Source organism: Hypanus sabinus, chromosome 7, assembly GCF_030144855.1.
Source record: "Hypanus sabinus isolate sHypSab1 chromosome 7, sHypSab1.hap1, whole genome shotgun sequence".
Lineage (NCBI taxonomy): Eukaryota > Metazoa > Chordata > Chondrichthyes > Myliobatiformes > Dasyatidae > Hypanus > Hypanus sabinus.
Window position 1 is genome coordinate 118,534,322 of NC_082712.1, and position 19,602 is coordinate 118,553,923.

General features: G+C 43.1%; 1 protein-coding gene across 1 annotated transcript in view; it reads left to right on the top strand.

Annotated features, from left to right (window-relative positions):
- The window catches only part of creb3l1 (cAMP responsive element binding protein 3-like 1), a 169,864-nt gene that overhangs the window by 134,910 nt on the left and 15,352 nt on the right, over positions 1-19,602 (top strand). The window contains exons 4-10 of the mRNA XM_059975474.1: positions 722-800; positions 4,023-4,174; positions 6,247-6,396; positions 9,228-9,286; positions 10,904-10,972; positions 16,198-16,297; positions 18,149-18,275. Of these exons, the coding sequence (XP_059831457.1) occupies positions 722-800; positions 4,023-4,174; positions 6,247-6,396; positions 9,228-9,286; positions 10,904-10,972; positions 16,198-16,297; positions 18,149-18,275 (736 nt within the window). The remainder of the gene's footprint in view (positions 1-721; positions 801-4,022; positions 4,175-6,246; positions 6,397-9,227; positions 9,287-10,903; positions 10,973-16,197; positions 16,298-18,148; positions 18,276-19,602) is intronic.

Sequence of the window (19,602 nt, forward strand, 5' to 3'; positions counted from 1 at the left end):
TATCCACGAGTTTGGAGAAAGTGGGAGATGCCAAAGGGAAAAATGTTCAGGGTGAGGACCAGTTCTGCTGGATGGAGGAGGGTGGTGTGGAGCGGGGTTGATTGGTTCATTTGTCAAGAAAGAAGTTGAGAGTTTTGAAGCCTACTTGCTGGGGGATGGAAGTGCAAAGGGACTGAACATCCATGGTGAAGATGAGGCAGGCGGTCCGGGCCAGGGAATTGAAAGCTACCGAGAAGATTGAGACATGAGAGGCGTCGCTGATGTGGGTGGGAAGGGACTGAATCAAGGGGGGAGGAATGGGAATCGAGAAATGAGAACACAAGTTCAGTGGAGCAGGAGCAGGCAGATCTTGGATAGGAGGAAGAAGGTTAAGGATGAAAGCTGAATTATTTAAGGGGAACCTGAGGGAGAACTTCTTCACTCGGATAGTGGAACAAGCTGCCAATGGAAGTGGTGGATGCAGGTTCAATTACACATTCAAGAGAAGTTTGGATAGGCATATGGATGGGTGGTGTACGGAAGGCTATGGTCTAAGTTCAGGTCAATGGGAATAAGCAGAGTAACAGTTTGGCATGGACTAGATGGGCCAAAGAACCTGTTTCTGTGCTCTATGACTACAACAGAAAACAGATTTGGAGACTTGACTCCATCATGGAGTTTCACCTGTCGGTGCATCATGCTCTGTTGTCATCCTCACTTCTATATTTCTGCTTCATCACAGATTCAGACAGAACCAAGCACAGTGCCTCAGATCAAAGTGGAACCCAAAGAACCCAATCAGTTCCTCAGTGTCCACACAGGTAGGAAATTGAACAAGGACTGCAGTTTCTCACAGGGTGCTCTCCAGTGAATGAATTTGGGTTTCCATTAGTACTGGGCAAAAAGATACATTTACTGCGCCTATTGAACAAGTTTAAGATCTGCTGAAGCTCAATTAACTTGTTCCTAGCCAAGAGAAGTTGTTGAAGGCCCAGCCTGGAAGAACAGGCGCATCAGTGCGGTGCTGAAGGATTGTTGCACTACTGGAGGTACAATCTCTGAGAAGAGCCGCAAAACTCAGACTTTACACATTTATGAAAAATGCAATCATATTGTTTCAAAGGAAAGCCAGGACATTTTGGAGATCTCCCACTGTGTAGGAGTGAGTACATTGTTTAGCATGTGAGTTCCCCGTTTGGTTAATTTCAGAAAGAGGCTGCTGCATTGAACTCTGGTGTGGTGATCCTCCTAGTGGTTTTAATCACATGAGCTGCGACAAAGTCATCGGACAAAGTCAGCATGGATTTGTGAAAGGAAAATCATGTCTGACGAATCTTATAGAATTTTTTGAAAATGTAACTAGTAGAGTGGATAGGGGAGAGCCAGTGGATGTGGTATATTTAGATTTTCAAAAGGCTTTTGACAAGGTCCCACACAGGAGATTAGTGTGCAAACTTAAAGCACACGGTATTGGGGGTATGGTATTGATGCGGATAGAGAATTGGTTGACAGACAGGAAGCAAAGAGTGGGAGTAAACGGGACCTTTTCAGAATGGCAGGCAGTGACTAGTGGGGTACTGCAAGACTCAGTGCTGGGACCCCAGTTGTTTACAATATATATTAATGAGTTAGACGAGTGAATTAAATGCAGCATCTCCAAGTTTGCAGATGACATGAAGCTGGGCGGCGGTGTTAACTGTGAGGGAGATGCTAAGAGGATGCAGGGTGACTTGGGTAGGTTAGGTGAGTGGGCAAATTCATGGCAGATGCAAATTAATGTGGATAAATGTGAGGTTATCCACTTTGGTTGCAAGAACAGGAAAACAGATTATTATCTAAACGGTGGCCGATTAGGAAAAGGGGAGGTGCAACAAGACCTGAGTGTCATTGTACACCAGTCATTGAAGGTGAGCATGCAGGTATAGCAGGCGGTGAAAAAGGCAAATGGTATGTTGGCATTCATAGCAAAAGGATTTGAGTACAGGAGCAGGGAGGTTCTACTGCAGTTGTACAAGACCTTGGTGAGACCGTACCTAGAATATCGTGTGCAGTTTTGGTCCCCTAATCTGAGGAAAGACATTCTTGCCATAGAGGGAATACAAAGAAGGTTCACCAGATTGATTCCTGGGATGGCAGGACTTTCATATGAAGAAAGATTGGATCGACTAGGCTTATACTCACTGGAATTTAGAAGATTGAGGGGGGATCTTATTGAAACGTATAAAATTCTAAAGGGATTGGACAGGCTAGATGCAGGAAGATTGTTTCCGATGTTGGGGAAGTCCAGAATGAGGGGTCACAGTTTAAGGATAAAGGGGAAGCCTTTTAGGACCGAGATGAGGAAAAACTTCTTCACACACAGAGTGGTGAATCTGTGGAATTCTCTGCCACAGGAAACAGTTGAGGCCGGTTCATTGGCTATATTTAAGGGGAAGTTAGATATGGCCCTTGTGGCTAAGGGGATCAGGGGGTATGGAGAGAAAGCAGGTACAGGGTTTTGAGTTGGATGATCAGCCATGATCATACTGAATAGCGGTGCAGGCTCGAAGGGCCGAAAGGCCCACTCCTGCACCTATTTTCTATGTTTCTATGATTACTGGAAACTTACTGTCTTATTGCCAAGATATTTATAAGAATTCAAAGAAATTAAAGTGAAACTTCCCTAAATTGCTTGCGATGGTGATGGTGATTAATCTTTAGTACTGAGAAACTAGATATTGCACCACACATTTGATCTTAAGTCCTGACGAAGGGTCTCAGCCCGAAATGTCGACAGCGCTTCTCCCTATAGATGCTGCCTGGCCTGCTGTGTTCCACCAGCATTTTGTGTGTGTTGTTTGATTTTAACCACTTGCCCCCCATTTGCCTTGTCCCTTCATTCTTCTCTCTTTCTCTCCCCGGGCCTTTACCCTCATTCAGGTCCCTGGTTAATCAGTGAGTGAGGGAATCGGCTGTATGTCAGGCCAATATTCAATGACCGTTGGCCTCAGTCCCTTCAACTTTGTGAGTGACCAGTTTAGAGTCAGTCATGTCTCACTGGGTGTGAGATATGTGGTCAGAAGAAATGACCACTGGCTGGGCACCACTGATATGGGTGCTCAGCTCCCATATGGGCTACACATGTTGCTGGGCTGCAGCACCAGCAGTTCTATGGTCACTTGGTCTGCTCACGCAAAGCAGCATGGGAAACTCATGGACGTTTCTTTGGTCCGTGTGTTTTTTTTGACGGCGCTGTTTCTAGCCAGCTCCTTTTAGAGTGTGAAGCAGCTTTAAATTCTGCAACAGAATTAAAAAAAACATCTTGTGGGCTGAAATTGAAGCAGTCGCACATAAAGTCTGTACCACCCACAGCTTGGCAAAGTGAAGCTTTTCTGTTTTGTTTTACACAGGGCAGGTTCTATCCTCCCTGGCCTAAATTTATAATGTTGACCCTGGCTCTGAACGTTTGAACGGCCTTTCTCAGGTCCTACTTGTACTGAGTGGGTTGAAGTGACAAGATGCAGGAGCCTCAATGCCTGGGTCTTGCTGTGGCTCTCCCAACATCGATGGGGCTTTGCCATGTGCATGGGGAAAAGATGGGAGCTCTGTTGCACTGTGCCAATGGTCCCGGAAAATTGTTTGATTCCAATACGTGTACTTTGCTAGTTGGATATTTCAACCAAACTGTCATATGGCATAGGCCTAACCACCTCTTCTCACCTGACCCTTCCTACCAGTCCCCTGACGAATGGCAATAGAGCAGCATCAGTCGAGGGGCTGGGGCAAAGGATTTCCTCTGGTATGCCTGTTGACTGGATTTGATTTTGAAATCAGTTATTGCTGTCGTGTTTGATCAAATGATTTCTGTTGTGTATACTTCCCACACATTCTGCTACAAGGCAATAGGAGAAACATCTCAAATAAGTAAATCATCCAAATTATGTGAACTGATTTTAGACTTATCGTCCTGGCCTGTCTGTGTTCCATCCTCGCCCTTTGACCCCCAACCACTACCTTTGTGACTAGGTGCTGTGACTTGACTTTTCTTTGCTGTCTTCTCCCAGATATGCAGCTGCCTCCTACACCACCAAGCAGCCACAGCAGTGACAGCGATGGATCGCAGAGTCCACGGTCCCTCCCACCGTCTAGTCCCGTCCGGCCACAGGCTCGGTCATCCAGCGCCATCTCAACATCTCCTCTTCTCACAGCTCCTCACGTATGTCAACTGAGGCACAAGTTAGCAAAAAAAAAAGAAGCCATTGCAGAAAGAATCTCAAAGTCTTCAGCATACAGGAGAACACTTAAGAATATTTACATTCAGCAACAGAACTTCAGTTTGGTTCTATTTCCATCTGGGCTTTCTCTGTCTGATCACTGGACATGCCTGAGAGCCACTCACAACCCTTTTGTGGTTTGTTTCGCTCCCCCCTCAGAGTTAGCTGGGGGTTCTACCTGAGACTCCCAAGCACCTTTCATCCGGTGACACCAGGGGAGTACTGCAAGGGTGATCCACTCTAAGAGGCCCTTCAGATAAGATAAACTGAAGTCCAGCCCTCCTCTCAGATGAGGGGTAAAAGGGGTCTTGGCACAACTGGAGAGAACTGTTGGGAGTTCTCCTCAGTACATCCCATGTATTTATGGCTCAACACATCACTAAATTATTTTCTGATCATTATAGCATTTGTGTTTGTCGAAGGTTGCTTTGCATATCTTGTTTGCCGCGTTCCTTACAGTGAGTACACTTCAAAGGTACTATTTTGGTACTTTGATAAATTGCGAGGTTAGGAAAAAGGCCTTATAAATGGGGGATATTATTTGTATAATGTATTAAGCTCCAGGGAGATTCTAATGCTTCTTGCCGGCTGAAAGAAGGGAGAAGGAGCCAATGAAAACATAACTGAAGGGTTTTAGCAGCGGTTGGAACTTGTGGATGTCAGAGAGGAGAAAAGAATGGAGCTTTTTTTTATAAAAGAAAAGCATAGCAACAGAAGCCTTTGAAATAGCAGACAAAGTTATCCGCAAAGAGGGAGATAATTTGGACGCATCTGAAGCCCATTTTACAAGAAGTGTTTCACTTGGTATTTGAGTACTTCAGCCCATGAACTGATGTGTGTGTGTGTGTGTGTGTGTAATGATACGATATTGATGGGGTTTTTCAGCAGTGTCCTTCAATAAAAACAAACAGGCAATTGTCTAAATGCTGTGTATGGGAGGGAAAAATTTATTTCTCACAACCTTTGCTTTTACTTTAACCATATCCAAGTCACATTTTCAGTCCAAATCTTGATAGGGTTAGAAGAGACACAGGAGACTGCAGATGCCAGAATCTGCAGCAACAAACAATCTGCTAGAGGAATTCAGGAGGGATGAGCAGCGCCTGGAATTGGAAAGAAAATGTCAGTATTTTGGGCCGAAGTCTTGGATGCAGATTTTTTTTGTGTGGTTCCAGGCAGGTTTAATCACTTCCATGGCAGGAGTGAGCATCTCACTGAGGGGCCCACCATGGATAGAACTCGCCCTTCAGTAGCTTAGCCACATCACTGCCACTTGAATGTAAAGTTTAACAATAAGCAGCTGGTAGGCCCTTCAACCATGAGTTTGGCCTAATTCCATGATCACCAAATTCTCCACACCGTGTACGTACTTCTGCTAAGATGGACTCCAGCTATCTCTGTCCTGAAAATACTTGATGCTGTGGCTCCAGAATTCTTTTACCTCAACTCATTTTTGCACTAACCCCGCAAGTCCTTAATACTCAAATATGTAACGACCTCCAAACAAAATGAGTAACCACTCAAACCGGAAGGAACTGTGGCAAAACGATAGAGCAAAGCTGCCTTCAGTGCATCATTTGCAGGGCTTTTATTTGTGTTTAATACTGTCCTGCAGCTTGCAGAGCTGTACTTCACTGTCCCAGCAACCCAGGTTTAATACTCACCTTCAATGTTGTTCGTGTGGAGAATGCACAGTGACTGTTCGGGTTTTCTTCAGTTATTTCCGTTTCTTCCCATGTGCCATAGACGTATGGGTAGATTGGTGACCTGGCCACTGTAAACTGCTCCGAGTGTGTAGATGAGGGGTAAATCTGGAGGTGGCTGTTGACCACAATGGGAAAAATAAAATGAACCTAGTGCTAGATTTTGTTAAGTGGGTGCTTAATGGTCAGCGTGGAATTGGTGGGCCAAAGAGACTGTTCCAAGTTGTATGATTCAATGACTGCAATTTTCAGAATGCGATACCAAAAGATTTGTGAACCCAATTTGTCTTTTTTTTTGTTGCCCTTGATAGAAGCTCCAGGGGACGTCAGGCCCCTTGCTGCTCACTGAAGAGGAAAAGCGGACGCTGATTGCTGAGGGCTACCCTATCCCTACCAAGCTGCCTCTCACAAAAGCAGAGGAGAAAGCTCTCAAGAGAGTTCGAAGAAAAATAAAGAACAAGGTAAACAAAACAATTAACTCTCCCCTCTCTCTAGCCCCACCAACAATTTCCCCACAAGTTATATTTCTGTTAGAGTGGGGACAGCAGCAAATGCTTCCAGGCCATCAGAGAAGAGCTGAGCATTGTGGTGAGTTACAGTGAGAGAAGGGCAAAGAGGGACGATGGGGAAGGAGGCTGGTGGGAGTGGTTTGGCATGGTTTTCCCATGGATAACTAGCAGATCTTCAACACTATTTCATTTACTTCTTACTTGAAGTTTTTAGTGTTACAAATGCATTGCATTAGCATGTAGTCTACAACTGTGGTAAGTATAATTACTTACCTAACTACCCTAATCAATATTAACTGTGTATGTACAGCACATTATTCTATTCAATTCAATTCAAGTTTAGCTGTCATTTATCCATATATGAATACAGCCAAACGAGACAGCATTACCAAGAGGTCAAGGTGCAAAGACACGTTACCAACAGTCACACACAGCAAGCACACACAAGATCACAATCACATAATAAGAGTCCTGACACCTACCTGTGCCCACCACCCCCCCCCCACGAATCTGCGGCTTAGTGCATACAAGTCATCAAATCCGTATAGAATATCTATAAAAATACAACAGTGCAGAATATGTGTGTGTATATATATATGAAAATAAAATCTAGATCCCCCAGCCCACCAATATCATCTGTCAACTGGCCCTGACGCTTGCTAGGCGACACCGTGGCTTTTTGCATACACAAGCACATACAGACAATTAGTAAAAACACAACCAGACAAATATGTATGTATATAGCGCAGACCCCTCAGTCCATTTGAAATCTTCACTATGCCTTTCCTGCATTGGCTACTGTTGGGGCCATCAGAAGCTTTCTTTTGATTCCTGTGAGTGGGCTTTTATCACTATTCCCAAGTGTAATTAAAGCAAGACAATTCTGTGTATCAAGCTGAAATTTCTTTTCATTCAACTGTATACATGTATACCAGCAGATGGATCAACGTTGCTCTGGAGCAAGATGCACAACATAGTACAGTCGGCCCACCCTATCCGCGAGTTCTGCATGCGCAAATTCAATCAACCGCGAATCGAGAAAACCCAGAAATGCTCTTCTAGCATTCGTTGTTTGAGCATGTACAGATTTCTTTTTCTTGCCATTATTCTCTAAACAATGCAGTATAACAACTATTTTTCATAGCATTTACATTGTATTAGGTATTATAAGTAATCTAGAGATGATTTAAAATATATGGGAGTATGTGCGTGGGTTATTGTTTATCGGAATCGAAAAAAATCTGAAGCTCTGTTACTAAGTATGTCGGAACAAGTACATCCGGTATTATTTAGCGTCAGTTAGTCAAACGTTTGTCTTAGTATATAGTATATATTTTACCTTCCTATGCATATAAAACACTTAAGAAAAGTACATATTTCAATAATTAAACCACTGCGTTGCTTAGTAATAAATGTAGCTTTCATCGGGGCAGGGCCTTTCTCACTTTATCCTTTAAAATTGTTCCGATGGTTGACCAACTGTAGCCTAACGCTTTTCCAATGACCAATGGTGTTTCACCTCTTTCTGATCGCTTTATTACTTCCACTTTATTTTCTATGGTGATCGTGATTATTTTCGTGAACAGAAACACTGCGGATTCAGAACTGCGCCAGGCCTTAATGTCCACCGCTCTGAGACAGGTTAAATAAGGTCTGGGATTCCGCTGGGTCCTAATGCCCACTGCACTGAGGTTAAATAAAGGACTTGAGCATCCACGTATTTTGTTATCAGTGGGGGTCCTGGAACCAATCCCTCACAGATAAGGAGGGCCGACTGTACATATAACTCACACACAGCACATGGAACACTTACCTAAGCAGGTAATCTAATCATAGTTGGTGACAAGCGTTTACCTCATCAGTCTATTGCGGAATGGTTGGGATTGAAGGAAGCACTTGTTTTCCTTCATTCCTGATATTCCCCTCCATTGACATTAATACATTCAATTGGTTAATTCCCTCTAATCCTGTCTGTTTTCTACCTAATGAGCGAGGTTAATCTTACCCCTAAATCTTTGATTTCTACATGCAACACTAGATTATTTACTTCTTTGTTATAGTTTGAATGATTCAGTATTATATAGCAAAATCGTGCAATGTAATGAAATAACAAATAATGTACAATTTTGTTAATTAAATTCTATCTAATTTATCTAATTATGTAACACATTAATTATTATTATCAAATATAAATTGTCATTCAGAATGCTTATTGCTTCCTATTGACCAATTCCACACGATCACCCGATAAGTTTCTGTTCATTTCCTCACAGCTAGCATTCCAATTCTGTTGCCCAGAGCCTTCTTGACATCAGTGCCCAACATGGCTTTTGGCTTGTGAAGTACGTTCCGTCGGATCCCCTTGTTTAATTCCAGTGTGTAATTCGCTCACAGCTGTTGGATATTCAATATAAAATCCATGATTAGATTAGAATTAGAGTGTCATGATTAGATTCCATTCTGAATCTAGCTCCCTCATTCCAATCATAGAGTATACATACACGCTCAGTCTGAATGCCTTGATAAGATTCAAGCCCTTGTTTAATTGATTGAAATATAAACCATCTGAACGGTTGATTAAATTCCAATCAGTAATTTACTCCCCAGTATCAGTTTTTCTATATATGCACTATCTGAGTTGTTGATTATATTTTGGCCTTGGAGGAAAGCAGAAGTTGAATAACTGTCACTTATTTAGTCACTGTAAACACAACAGTGCCTCCTTACTCCAGGTTTATCTGGTTGATAAAGCCTTGTGTAAATCCTCTTTTCTTTTGGCGCAGATTTCTGCTCAGGAGAGCCGGAGGAAGAAGAAGGAGTATGTGGATAGTTTAGAAAAGAAGTAAGTAGTCACTGCGACATTGGGAATCCTGGTCTGTGCTTGCAGCACCTCGTGCAAACTCTGATGTTTTTGATCTTCCTCCTGCTACACTTCTACAACAGATCGCAGGAAGTCTTGCTTTGTTGCATTGAGACTAGTATTGTAATATGAAAGCCGAAGGATCGTGTATATTTGACTCTTCTGAGAGAAGGTTAGGGGTTTCTGTCTGTCTTCTTCTTGCACCTGGATGTGCGCTATTCTGATGAGGACTTCTCCCTGCCAATTCCAGCAATCCTACGTATGAGGAAATACTTACACTGGACCTTTCATGAACCTCAAACCCACTCTCAAAATCTGGCCAGAACTGAATTTGGCTACCGCACTGAGCTTGCATCATATTCTGCTAGTGTGAAGAATGTTTTTCCAAGCAACATACCTATATTTTTTTTTCTGATTTAGTGACACTAATAGCAAACTTTACCCTGGCGTGAGATAAAGGAGAATAAAATAAAGGGGTGCAAGGAGTGAAAATATTCACAGATTCTAACCCTTTTAGGGAAAAAAATAATCCGCTTGCTGCCTTAAGTGGGTGACTCCTTATTTTATAGAGCGACTTCTAGTTCTAGATTCACCGACAACAAGTAATATCTTCTTCACATCCACCCTGTGAAGATCCCTCAGGATCTTACATTACAGTGTACAGACCCACTGCTCAATGCAGTGTTGAGAATCGAGAAAATAGGCTTCAGAATCAGAATCAGGTTTATTATCACTGTCTTTTATAACGTGATATTTGTTGTCCTGCTGTGGAATAAGGTACAAATTTGTAAACTTACCATAAATTACAAAGAGGCAAAAAGGAGGTAGTGTTCATCGGTTAATGAACCATTCAGAAATCTGATGGTGGAAGGGAAGAAGCTGTTTCTGAATTGTTGAGGCTTCAGGCTCCTGTACCTCCTCCCTGATAGTCAGATGAAAAAAGGATGTGTCCTGGATGGCAGGTGTCTTTAGTGAAGAATGCCACCTTAAGGCACTGCTTCTTAGAGATGTTCATCAGAGGCACAGTCCTTGGGAGGGTTGTGCGTGTGATGAAGCTGATTGAGTCTACAACCTTCTGCAGCTTCTTACGATCATGTGCATTGTAGCCTCTGTACTAGTATTTGGCGCTAACAGTCAGAATTCTCTCCACAGTACAGCTATAGAAATTTGCAAGAGATTGGTGACTTCCTTTGGTAAAAATTGCAAAAGTCTTTCCTCAGACTCCTAATGAAGTAGAGCTGATGACAAGCTTTTTTCTTCAAGACTACAACATCATTAAGACATAACTGAAATCCAGTTTCAAGAAATATTGCCAGGATTAAAGTTCATTAGAACGGCAGGATTTCAAAGGCACCACTTCTATAAGAATGCGAAGAGAGAGTCCTGCCTGTGCAATTAGTCTTGAGGAGAGAGTCTTGCCTGTGCAAATAGGTCTAAGTTACACTATATTTGATTTGGAACTGTTTGGTGCTAATAGAAAACAGGAATAGAAAATTTGCCTCAGATCATAGCAGTAAGGATGAAAAGTTTTAAAATGCATGGGATCTAGAATGAATTCTACCTATGACCATTTTGCTTAGGTTATTTTGTCTTTGACAGGGTAGAGACTTACACTTCAGAGAATAACGAGCTCTGGAAAAAAGTGGAGACTCTAGAAAATGCAAATCGGTAAGTGTTTGTACAATCCATGCTCTTCACCTCTTTCATTTACGCCTCCCACTATTTCCTCCTTTGCTGTCATCCTATTCTTAGAGTATGTTTTTGTTTAGTGCCATTTGTTGTTAGAGGAATTCACCAGTGTTCATGCCCATGTCATTTATATTAATGCACTTGCCCTCGTACAGATATTAACCTGCCCTGCAAGAGGTTCACAATAGTTTTACTTTCAACCAGAAGTAACCCAACAGAGCTTGAGTCAGATAGTCTAATATACTGCTTACCCAATTTCATACTCCATAAAAGCATTCAAATGCAGTTTTTCCACTTTTTGCTGAACACATTGAGTTAAAACATAAATACAAGAAGGTCTGCAGATGCCGTAAATCCAAAGCAGCACACACAAAGCACTGGAGGAACTCAGCTGGTCAGCCAGCATACTGAAGAAGGGTCTCGGCCCAATATGTTGACTATCTATTTATCTTCATAGATGCTGCCTGACCTCCTGAGTTCCTCCAGCACTTTGAGTGTGGTAAATCAAGCTAAAAGCTGTGCCAGTTTTTAATATCATGGAGTGTGAGTGGGGACCCTCCATAGAATGAATCCTGTCTGACCAGGCCAAGATAATATCTGTGTCAGTATGAAGGACAGGGATCCCAGCTCTTTTTGCTTCAGCCATATCTATCACCTGTCATCACTGCACCAAAATTCCGCAGACTATTGCACTTATTGAGCCTTTACCCACTCCAGACGAATGGTCCAGGATTTCTCCAAACTCTGTAACTTCCTCCTCTATAGGCAACATTCCCACCACATGGCATACTGCTAATTGGCCATATTCTCATTAAAAAAAAAGCACCCTGGTAATTGGGTAGGTCTTTCTGGTTCTGTCTTAAGACAGTTTCAATCTTGTATAACAGGGAGAATGTTCTTGGTTAGCTGTGGTAATTGTGTGCCCAAAATCCATGATATGTTGTTTGGGGTGTTGTAAGGATCAATTCTTGGCCTATTCTCACTCTACATTCTCCCAGGAAGTCAGATTATTTCAAAACAAGGTGAATTACCACAGCTATGCAATGACACAGTACTGCATTTGTCTGTTATGCCAGACAACCCTGAGGCTCTAAACTCTTCGATCTGGTGTCTTATTAGCAAAACAGAATGGATGAGTTCAACTTCTTTAAATAAGGAAAACATAAATGTTGGTTATTAATAGCAATAAAACTATGTGAATCTTAGAAACAAACTTTATCATCTGGCCTTATAAATCAAGCCAGAAGTACAGAATTTATGGTAGGTATTATTATTGAGTCTGAGCTAAATTTCAAGTCACAGATTATCCATATTATTAAGACTGCTCATTCATTTAAGGAACATTTCAAGAGTTTGATTTCTTATAACATCTCAAAATGCAGAAAAATTGATACACGCTTTTGCTTTTAGCTAATTAGACTCCTTTTCAGGACTGCCTCAGAAAGATATAACTCGGCTGCGGTTTGTTCAAAGTGCAGCAGCACCAAAAAAAAAAGTCGGAGCACATTTCACGAGTTTTGGCATCGTTACACTGTAGTTTTAATGTGGGCAAGTCCTCCCTCTGCTGGCAGCATTAGGTACCCAGAAAACAGCAGTTTCCAGTGAAACTGGAAAGCTGATCGTACACATTTATCACCCATCCCCAACTGCTCTTGGGAAAGTGGTGTTAGCTGGCTTCTAAGAGCTGCACTAGTCATCCAAGTTAAAGTAATTCCAACATTTCAGTAAGAAGTTCCAGGAGATTGGAGAAAGGACAGCAATATAAATAGAGGGAAAGTGTGTGTATAACATGAAGGCACAGTTGCAGATTGCAGCATTCCCACGTTTGCTGCCCTTGTCCTAATGAGCAGATGTTTGTGATGTGTTGTCAAGAAACCTTGGATGACTCTTCAGTACACTATACTGAAATCAGAGTGCGCCTCCAGTAAAAGATGCAGATTTTTAAGTTGGTGTAAGAGGATGGGCAGAGTACACTAGCCAATGCCAACCTCTGGAAGTATTGTCCTCAGTCACAAACTACAGTGAAGGCTTGGTGATCCAGCACAGTGCCACCTTTCAGAGCAGCGCCAAGGCAGGGGAAGCAACAAGAGTGTAGCCGAGCCACCATTTGATTAACCTGCATCAGCCAAGTCCAGCTTCATCAGCCGTGACCCCCGGCTCATCAACTACCCATTCTACTGAAATGCCCAGATAGAGCCATTCTATTTGTGGAACCTGGTAAATGACCTTTCATCACACCAAGTTCCACATATGAAGATGAGGATTTAAACTGGAAAATCCGGTTCTTAGAGCTGTCAGGTACTTGTGCTAATTGTTGTACGAGCATGTTGCCTGCTGCCAGATTTCAATAAAAACCCATGACGCTAAACTGTGAATCCAGGCAATACTGCTGTCTAATCATCTGGTAATTGCTTCTATTTAATTCATGACAGGTAATTCTTATTCTCCAGTTCTGGTCTTCTGGTTGCTTTTCACAAAATCAAATTAACAAGATGTAAAAGATCAAAAAGGGCTCATATCGGTTCAGAAATGAGTTCCAAATAGGAAGTAGGCAATGATGACTACTTTTCCTTGTATCTAGCAGCAAAGGAAAATGCAGTTAGATTCCATCTGGTTGATGCAAGCCAGCTATAAAATTCTAACCAGGAACATTAAGGGTTGACCTTAAAACAACAGACAGATGCATCTTCACTGAAAGCTGACTGCTATCTACTGGTTTAAGGTGTTCAGGGTATTGGCCTTCCTCATGAATGATGCCCAATTGTCAGACTGGCAATGGGTAGGTTGGAGGGTGCCAGCCCTGAGAAGAGTGGATTTGATTTTGCATCGCGAGTATAAATAGGCAAATCCAGGGAAGGGAGTTTATTAACTCCCCACCGTTATTAAAAAGTGGGAGGAGTTCTACCAATGCAGCTGAGCCTCCTAGAAATGAATGTAAAACCACAATGTAGGTTGTAAGTTCCACTTGTAAAGATTGTCCCCTGCAGGCGGAGCACAGCCACAGCCCACGTTGTTGTAACTGGATGGCTTAGTTTAGTTCCAGATTGACGACTTCTTCATGTTGGAGCCCATCACGGTCAGATCCACCTCTGTCGTTCTCTGACCACTACCTCCTCTGAAACACCTGTCCCATTCAGGAGGACCAGGGGGCAGGTGGGGGGATGCAGATGTTGAGTGTCAAGCTGCCAACCCCAGAGAACATTGGGGAACTAAAGAGGGAGTACGTATGTTGGAGATCTGCGAAAAGTTCTTCATCCACAAAGAGGTTCAGAATGCAGGGGAGAGTCAGAGAGAACTGCCCCACCTCCAGACAAACTTACTGCAACTTCTTCTGTACTTGGCGGGGAGGGGGGGAATGTGAGGGAGGAACTGCAACAGGTGAAGAGCAGAGAAGCCCAGCTCTTTGCCTCTGGATCTTTCAAGATATTCTTCTGACCCAGGGTTTGCGTCATGGAGCAGGATGAAGTGTGCTCACTGCTCTTCTTCTAAAAGGTTTGGGGCAGTTCTGTGAGCTATAGCCTCATGAAGAGGACAAGTCAATAAAATCCTCATAGAAGGATATATTGAAGATCTGCAGATCCTTCTATGTTGGTCTGTACAACAGATAGCATAGCTTCCTAGAACTTCCAGTCCACTATCATGGAGGTGTTAGACAAAAGCAAGAGGGAGGAGCTGAAGGAGCTGACTGGTTCCTTTGATTCAAATAAAACTCCCAGAAGAAATGACCAGCTGAGTTGTACTCTGTGGACCTGCTGAAAGCGTACAATGTCATGCTGACTCCATGAGAAAGAACATGTCAGCTGGTTGCTGCAATGTTACCTGTCCTTCATGAGAAAGAACCTTTGTCTACAAGAAGAAAGGGTTAGGGAGGACATCAGGAATTGGAGACCCATCTAGTTAAATTTAGATTACAAGATCCTGTCCAAGGCCATTGCCAACAGGGTCAAGTCTACTCTGGGACACACGATCCACCCAAACCAGACTTGGGCAGGAAGATCTTTGACAGCCTTGCACTCGGAGATACCTTCGGCTGTGTGCAAGACTGGGACGGTGACGGGTCAGCTTGGACCAGGAGAAAACCTTTGACAGGATATCACACGTGACCGTGATGGACGTGCTCTCCAAAATTGATTGAACTGCTCTACACAGATATCTGTAGTGCAGTTAAATTCAACAGGTGGGAAACTGGTAGTCTCCCCATCAAGTCTGGAATCAGGCAGATTGGCCCACCTTCCCCTGAAATGGGGGCAAAAATGTATCCAATGTCGTTCTCATCCTAATGACCTCCTTCGAGTGCAGCTGTACCAGGCTGTGTGGAATCAAGGTTCGTAGGCACCAGGTGTCACTACATGCCGAGGTTCTGTCCCAGTGTTATGAAGAACGTGCCGGGCCCCACTGCCGCACTGCATCTCAGTCAGCTGGTTGCTGCAATGTTACCTGTCCTTCACGGAAAAGTTTTCCAACCTTTGCCCACAAGTCTGTGTGGAGTGTTCTGCAGATACAGCAGAAAAAGGACTCAGTGGGTACTGTGGAGTCATTCCCTGAGCAACCTGTCCAAACCACTTGACAGAATGTCTTATCACCAGAACTCACCAACAAGCACCAAGATCTTACTTGGCTTGGGATGGGAGCAAGAGGGTCCCTCCCATTCAGATCCTTCCTGCATGCTTGGAACATCATAGTCGCTGCGCACTGCCTCCGAGAGGAAGGTTGAACAGATACTCACCTCTTTGTGATTGCAGAGAGTGTGTGGAGAAAGGTGCGGGGGCCTGAGTCGTGGTTCGTCCCAGGCAGCTGCGTAATAGATGACTCTCTGATCTGCGCGATGTCCCCAGGGATGCACACAGAGATTGATATCAAGTGGTGCTGGGAGATCGTCAGCTCGCGGTCTGCCAGTAGATCCATAGAGAAGTGCTGCTGACCGGCCAATCCAGTGCTGAAGGATGAACTGAAACCACCGCGAGGGCTTAGTGGGGAAGGATTCTGGACGGGAGATGGGGGCCTGGTTGGGTGAGGAAGCCTGTCATTTATAGTATTTAGTGGCAAAGGAGCTATTTGTTTAAAAGTATATAATTTAACACTAAACACATTGTCAATTAATGTAAGAGTGAAAAGGTGGGTTGCGTGGTTTATTCTTGTAAATATACTTGGTTATGAATAAAGTTTATTTGGTTTAATAAAAAAAAGGTTGTCTCCCATTTCAGGACTCTACTGCAACAGCTGCAGAAGCTGCAAGCGCTCGTGGCTGGGAAAGTGCCTCGCCCCTGCCGGGTGGCATCAACACAGACAGGAACCTGCCTGATGGTAAGAACCAGGATGGAAAGGGAATCTTGTTAACCACAAGCTGGGGAATGGGGACGGAATTGCAAAAGGATCCTGATCCTGAGATTACCCAGTGTGGGTAATGGGAAGGGTCTGCAGTGTACTTCATCCAGAGCTTTGGGATGGGGTTAAACCAAAAGTCAGTGAGCATAATTCTGGTCTAGGTTTACCCACAGAAACACAGGAGCAGAGTTCACAAACTGATAAACTTTAGCTACAGTCTGGCATATTGGTGCCAAAGCAGGAACACACTTCACTAAGAAAAGGGTGGAATTTAATGGCAACAAATCAGTGAGTGATTTTTGAATCAAGAAGGATGAGTAATGTGTTTAAAGAAAAAACTGTAGGATGAAATGAAAGAATTGGATATCATTATCTATAAAACACACTGGGATCTTTGAATTTACTAAACCTAATAAAACAGAAAATACAGGAAATACTGTAAGTCAGACAGCAGTTGCAAAGAGAGAGTGAGAATTAAAGTTTGATGAAAGGTCATTGACATTAAACAATATTTCTGTTTCTTTCTTCATAGAGGCTGGATGGCCTGCTAAGCATATCTGGCATTATTTGTTTTTATGCTTATTTCCAATGACTATGTTTTGCTGTGGCAAAATCCAAGTTTCCTTTTTACATAAAGTTTGATACTGTTCTGGTGCCTCCCAGGGTTCAGCACACCAAGTTCATTATTGGCAGATTTTACCAGAGTTTGTTTGTTAATGATTAATCAAACTGCAAGATGGCAAAAAGTTGGCATTAAAGTATTCACCTGGTCAATGCCAGCACACTGTTCTCTGATCAGAGTGTGCATATGTCACTGATGAATACCTTCAATATACCATTATCAAGTATGTACCTCCACGCTGCCACACTGTAATCAGTAAGATTTATTACCTAAGTATGCATACAGAATACAGCTCTGAGATTCGTCCTCCCACAGGCAGCCACGAAAGAAACACCATGAAACCCGTTCAAAGGAAACATCAAACACCCAATGCGCAAACAAAAAGCAAATGGCGCACATGGCAAAAAGCAAGCAAATCATGCGGAATATTCAACACTAAACTGCAGGGTCCAAGGAATGTTCAGTTTATCTCTGTGTCATTCATTGAGTGCAGAGTCGGTCCACGTCAAAGTGTTCCAATCAAATTGCGCAAAATAGCAACAAAGAGAGTAACCAGAAACACGTATCGTGAACCGCAGAAACAAGTCAACAGCCACAACCGCACTAATCACATCTTGAAGTGTGGACCCAAGTTTCCTGCACCTTCCTCCAGCAACAGCGAAGTGAGAAGGAGAGGGAGACCAGTCTAACGCAGGCAAATGGCTCTAAACACCTGCTCTTGTCCTTGCCGGTTTCAATCTTGCTTGATGCTTTAATTGGCGAGGAGTAATGGAGCCAATCATGGGTCCGCATTCTGCCACCAGGGCACATGCTCCAGTCTCAACCTCACTGACTTCCCTTGGAGACAGGAAAAATGCCAGATCACTCAAACAGTCCGAAAACACATTAGAATGTAAATTGCAGGCTTCAATCACATGCAGTTCAGTGGGAGAAGCATATTTAAAAGAAGAATGCAACTGTCGCAGTTGGTCACTGGCTCCATCTTGAAAGTCTTATTCCTCTTCCTGATCAATTGCATTCAGTGTCTGCACACTGTACCAGTAGTTACGGAATGTGCCGGTCATTCCTCAAATAGATTTAGTGGTGGCATAATGACAGTGTCTACATGTTTTAAACCAACTGCGCTACATTTGACACAATCAGTTTTCTTTCACAAGAACTGAAATTTTGTGTAGGCCCTCTTAATGGTATTTTGTTTGTCATTGCAGGTTGTGATGATCTGTTTTGTCCTTGTCCTGGGTTCCTTCATGCCCTGTCTCCCTGAATTTTCAACTGTCTCTCAGACAGTCAAAACAGCTCCACTCTCTGCTCCTGATGTCTATACAACAAGTCAGAGTAAGTACTTTTCCAGTGGATTTTCCCACTCTCCTGTTATCCATGAGCTCCTTGTGAATAAATAGACAGTTGAAGATTGTGTTTTGGCCACATTATATCAGCACTAGCTCTAGGCTAGCAAGTGACTAGAGCTTGGACAATGTTCGGCTAGCAGTCCATTGTATAACCATGTTAAATGGTTAAAGGTGTCCACGTACTTAACTGTAGAAATAAGCAAACATAAACTAACGCTGGATAGTGTTTGGAAGAGCCACTCAAACCTCAGAGTTGCTCCAATGAGAGGTGGGCAGCGCTTGCTAGAATTAAGCGTAGTGCAAAGCTGGGCTTTGTTATGAATGTCAGTCAAATCCATAGCTGGACTGTGTTTGGATGTTTTTCCTTTACAGCTGCATTAAATTGGCTGGATCTAGTGCACCAACTTCTCAACTAATGCTCAAGGTTCTGCTTCAGATTCAGCAGATCTAGGGTCAAGGGTTTGGGGGGTTCATACCTTCAGAACACACACTAAGTCTTCCCATCTTGCCGCACCTTGCCTTCCAATTAATTGATAGATGGAATTACAATGGTGCAGCCATTATGGAAACTTGGTGGCAAGAGGGACAGGACTGGCAACCAACATTCTTGCACTTTACTGTTTTAGGTGGGACAGAGGGGAGGTAAATGAGGAGGTGAAATTGCATTACTAATCAGAAGGAATGCCACTTTTGCACTCTGGGTGGACATACTAGAGGCTCATCAACTGACGGAAAGGATATATGTCAAAGATGAGAAGGGTGTAATCACTCCGGAGTTATACTATAGGCTTCCCTATTGTCACCAGGAGATAGAGTAGTAGATTGATTATGGAAAGATGTAAAAGTAATGGGTTTGTTGCAGCATATGACTTTATCTTCTCCAGTATTGACTGGGATTTCCTTGGTGCAAGAATGTCTTCATGCATTCAGGAGGGCTTCTTATACTTGGTAGTCAAACCAGAAGAAGGAAAATGTTAGGCCTTGTTTTGGGAAATGAACCAGGCTTTGATTTGGAGAGTATTTTGGAAACAGTAGGCACAGTAAGTTTTAAGGTAGTTATAACTAAGTATAAACCTGAAGCTTGCAGAGAACTAATGAACTGGGGGAGGACAAATTGTAACAGATTAGACAGGAGTTGGGGGAGTTAACGGAGCTGCTGTTATCAGGGAAGTCCATATCTGACATGTGGGAGTTGCTTAAAGATTGGCATGTTCCATTGAGGAGGAAGATAATGGGATTTTGGATAACAAGAGAGGTTATGAATTTAGTCAAAGAGAAAAAGGAAGCAGATGTAAGTTTTGGAAGGTAATGTA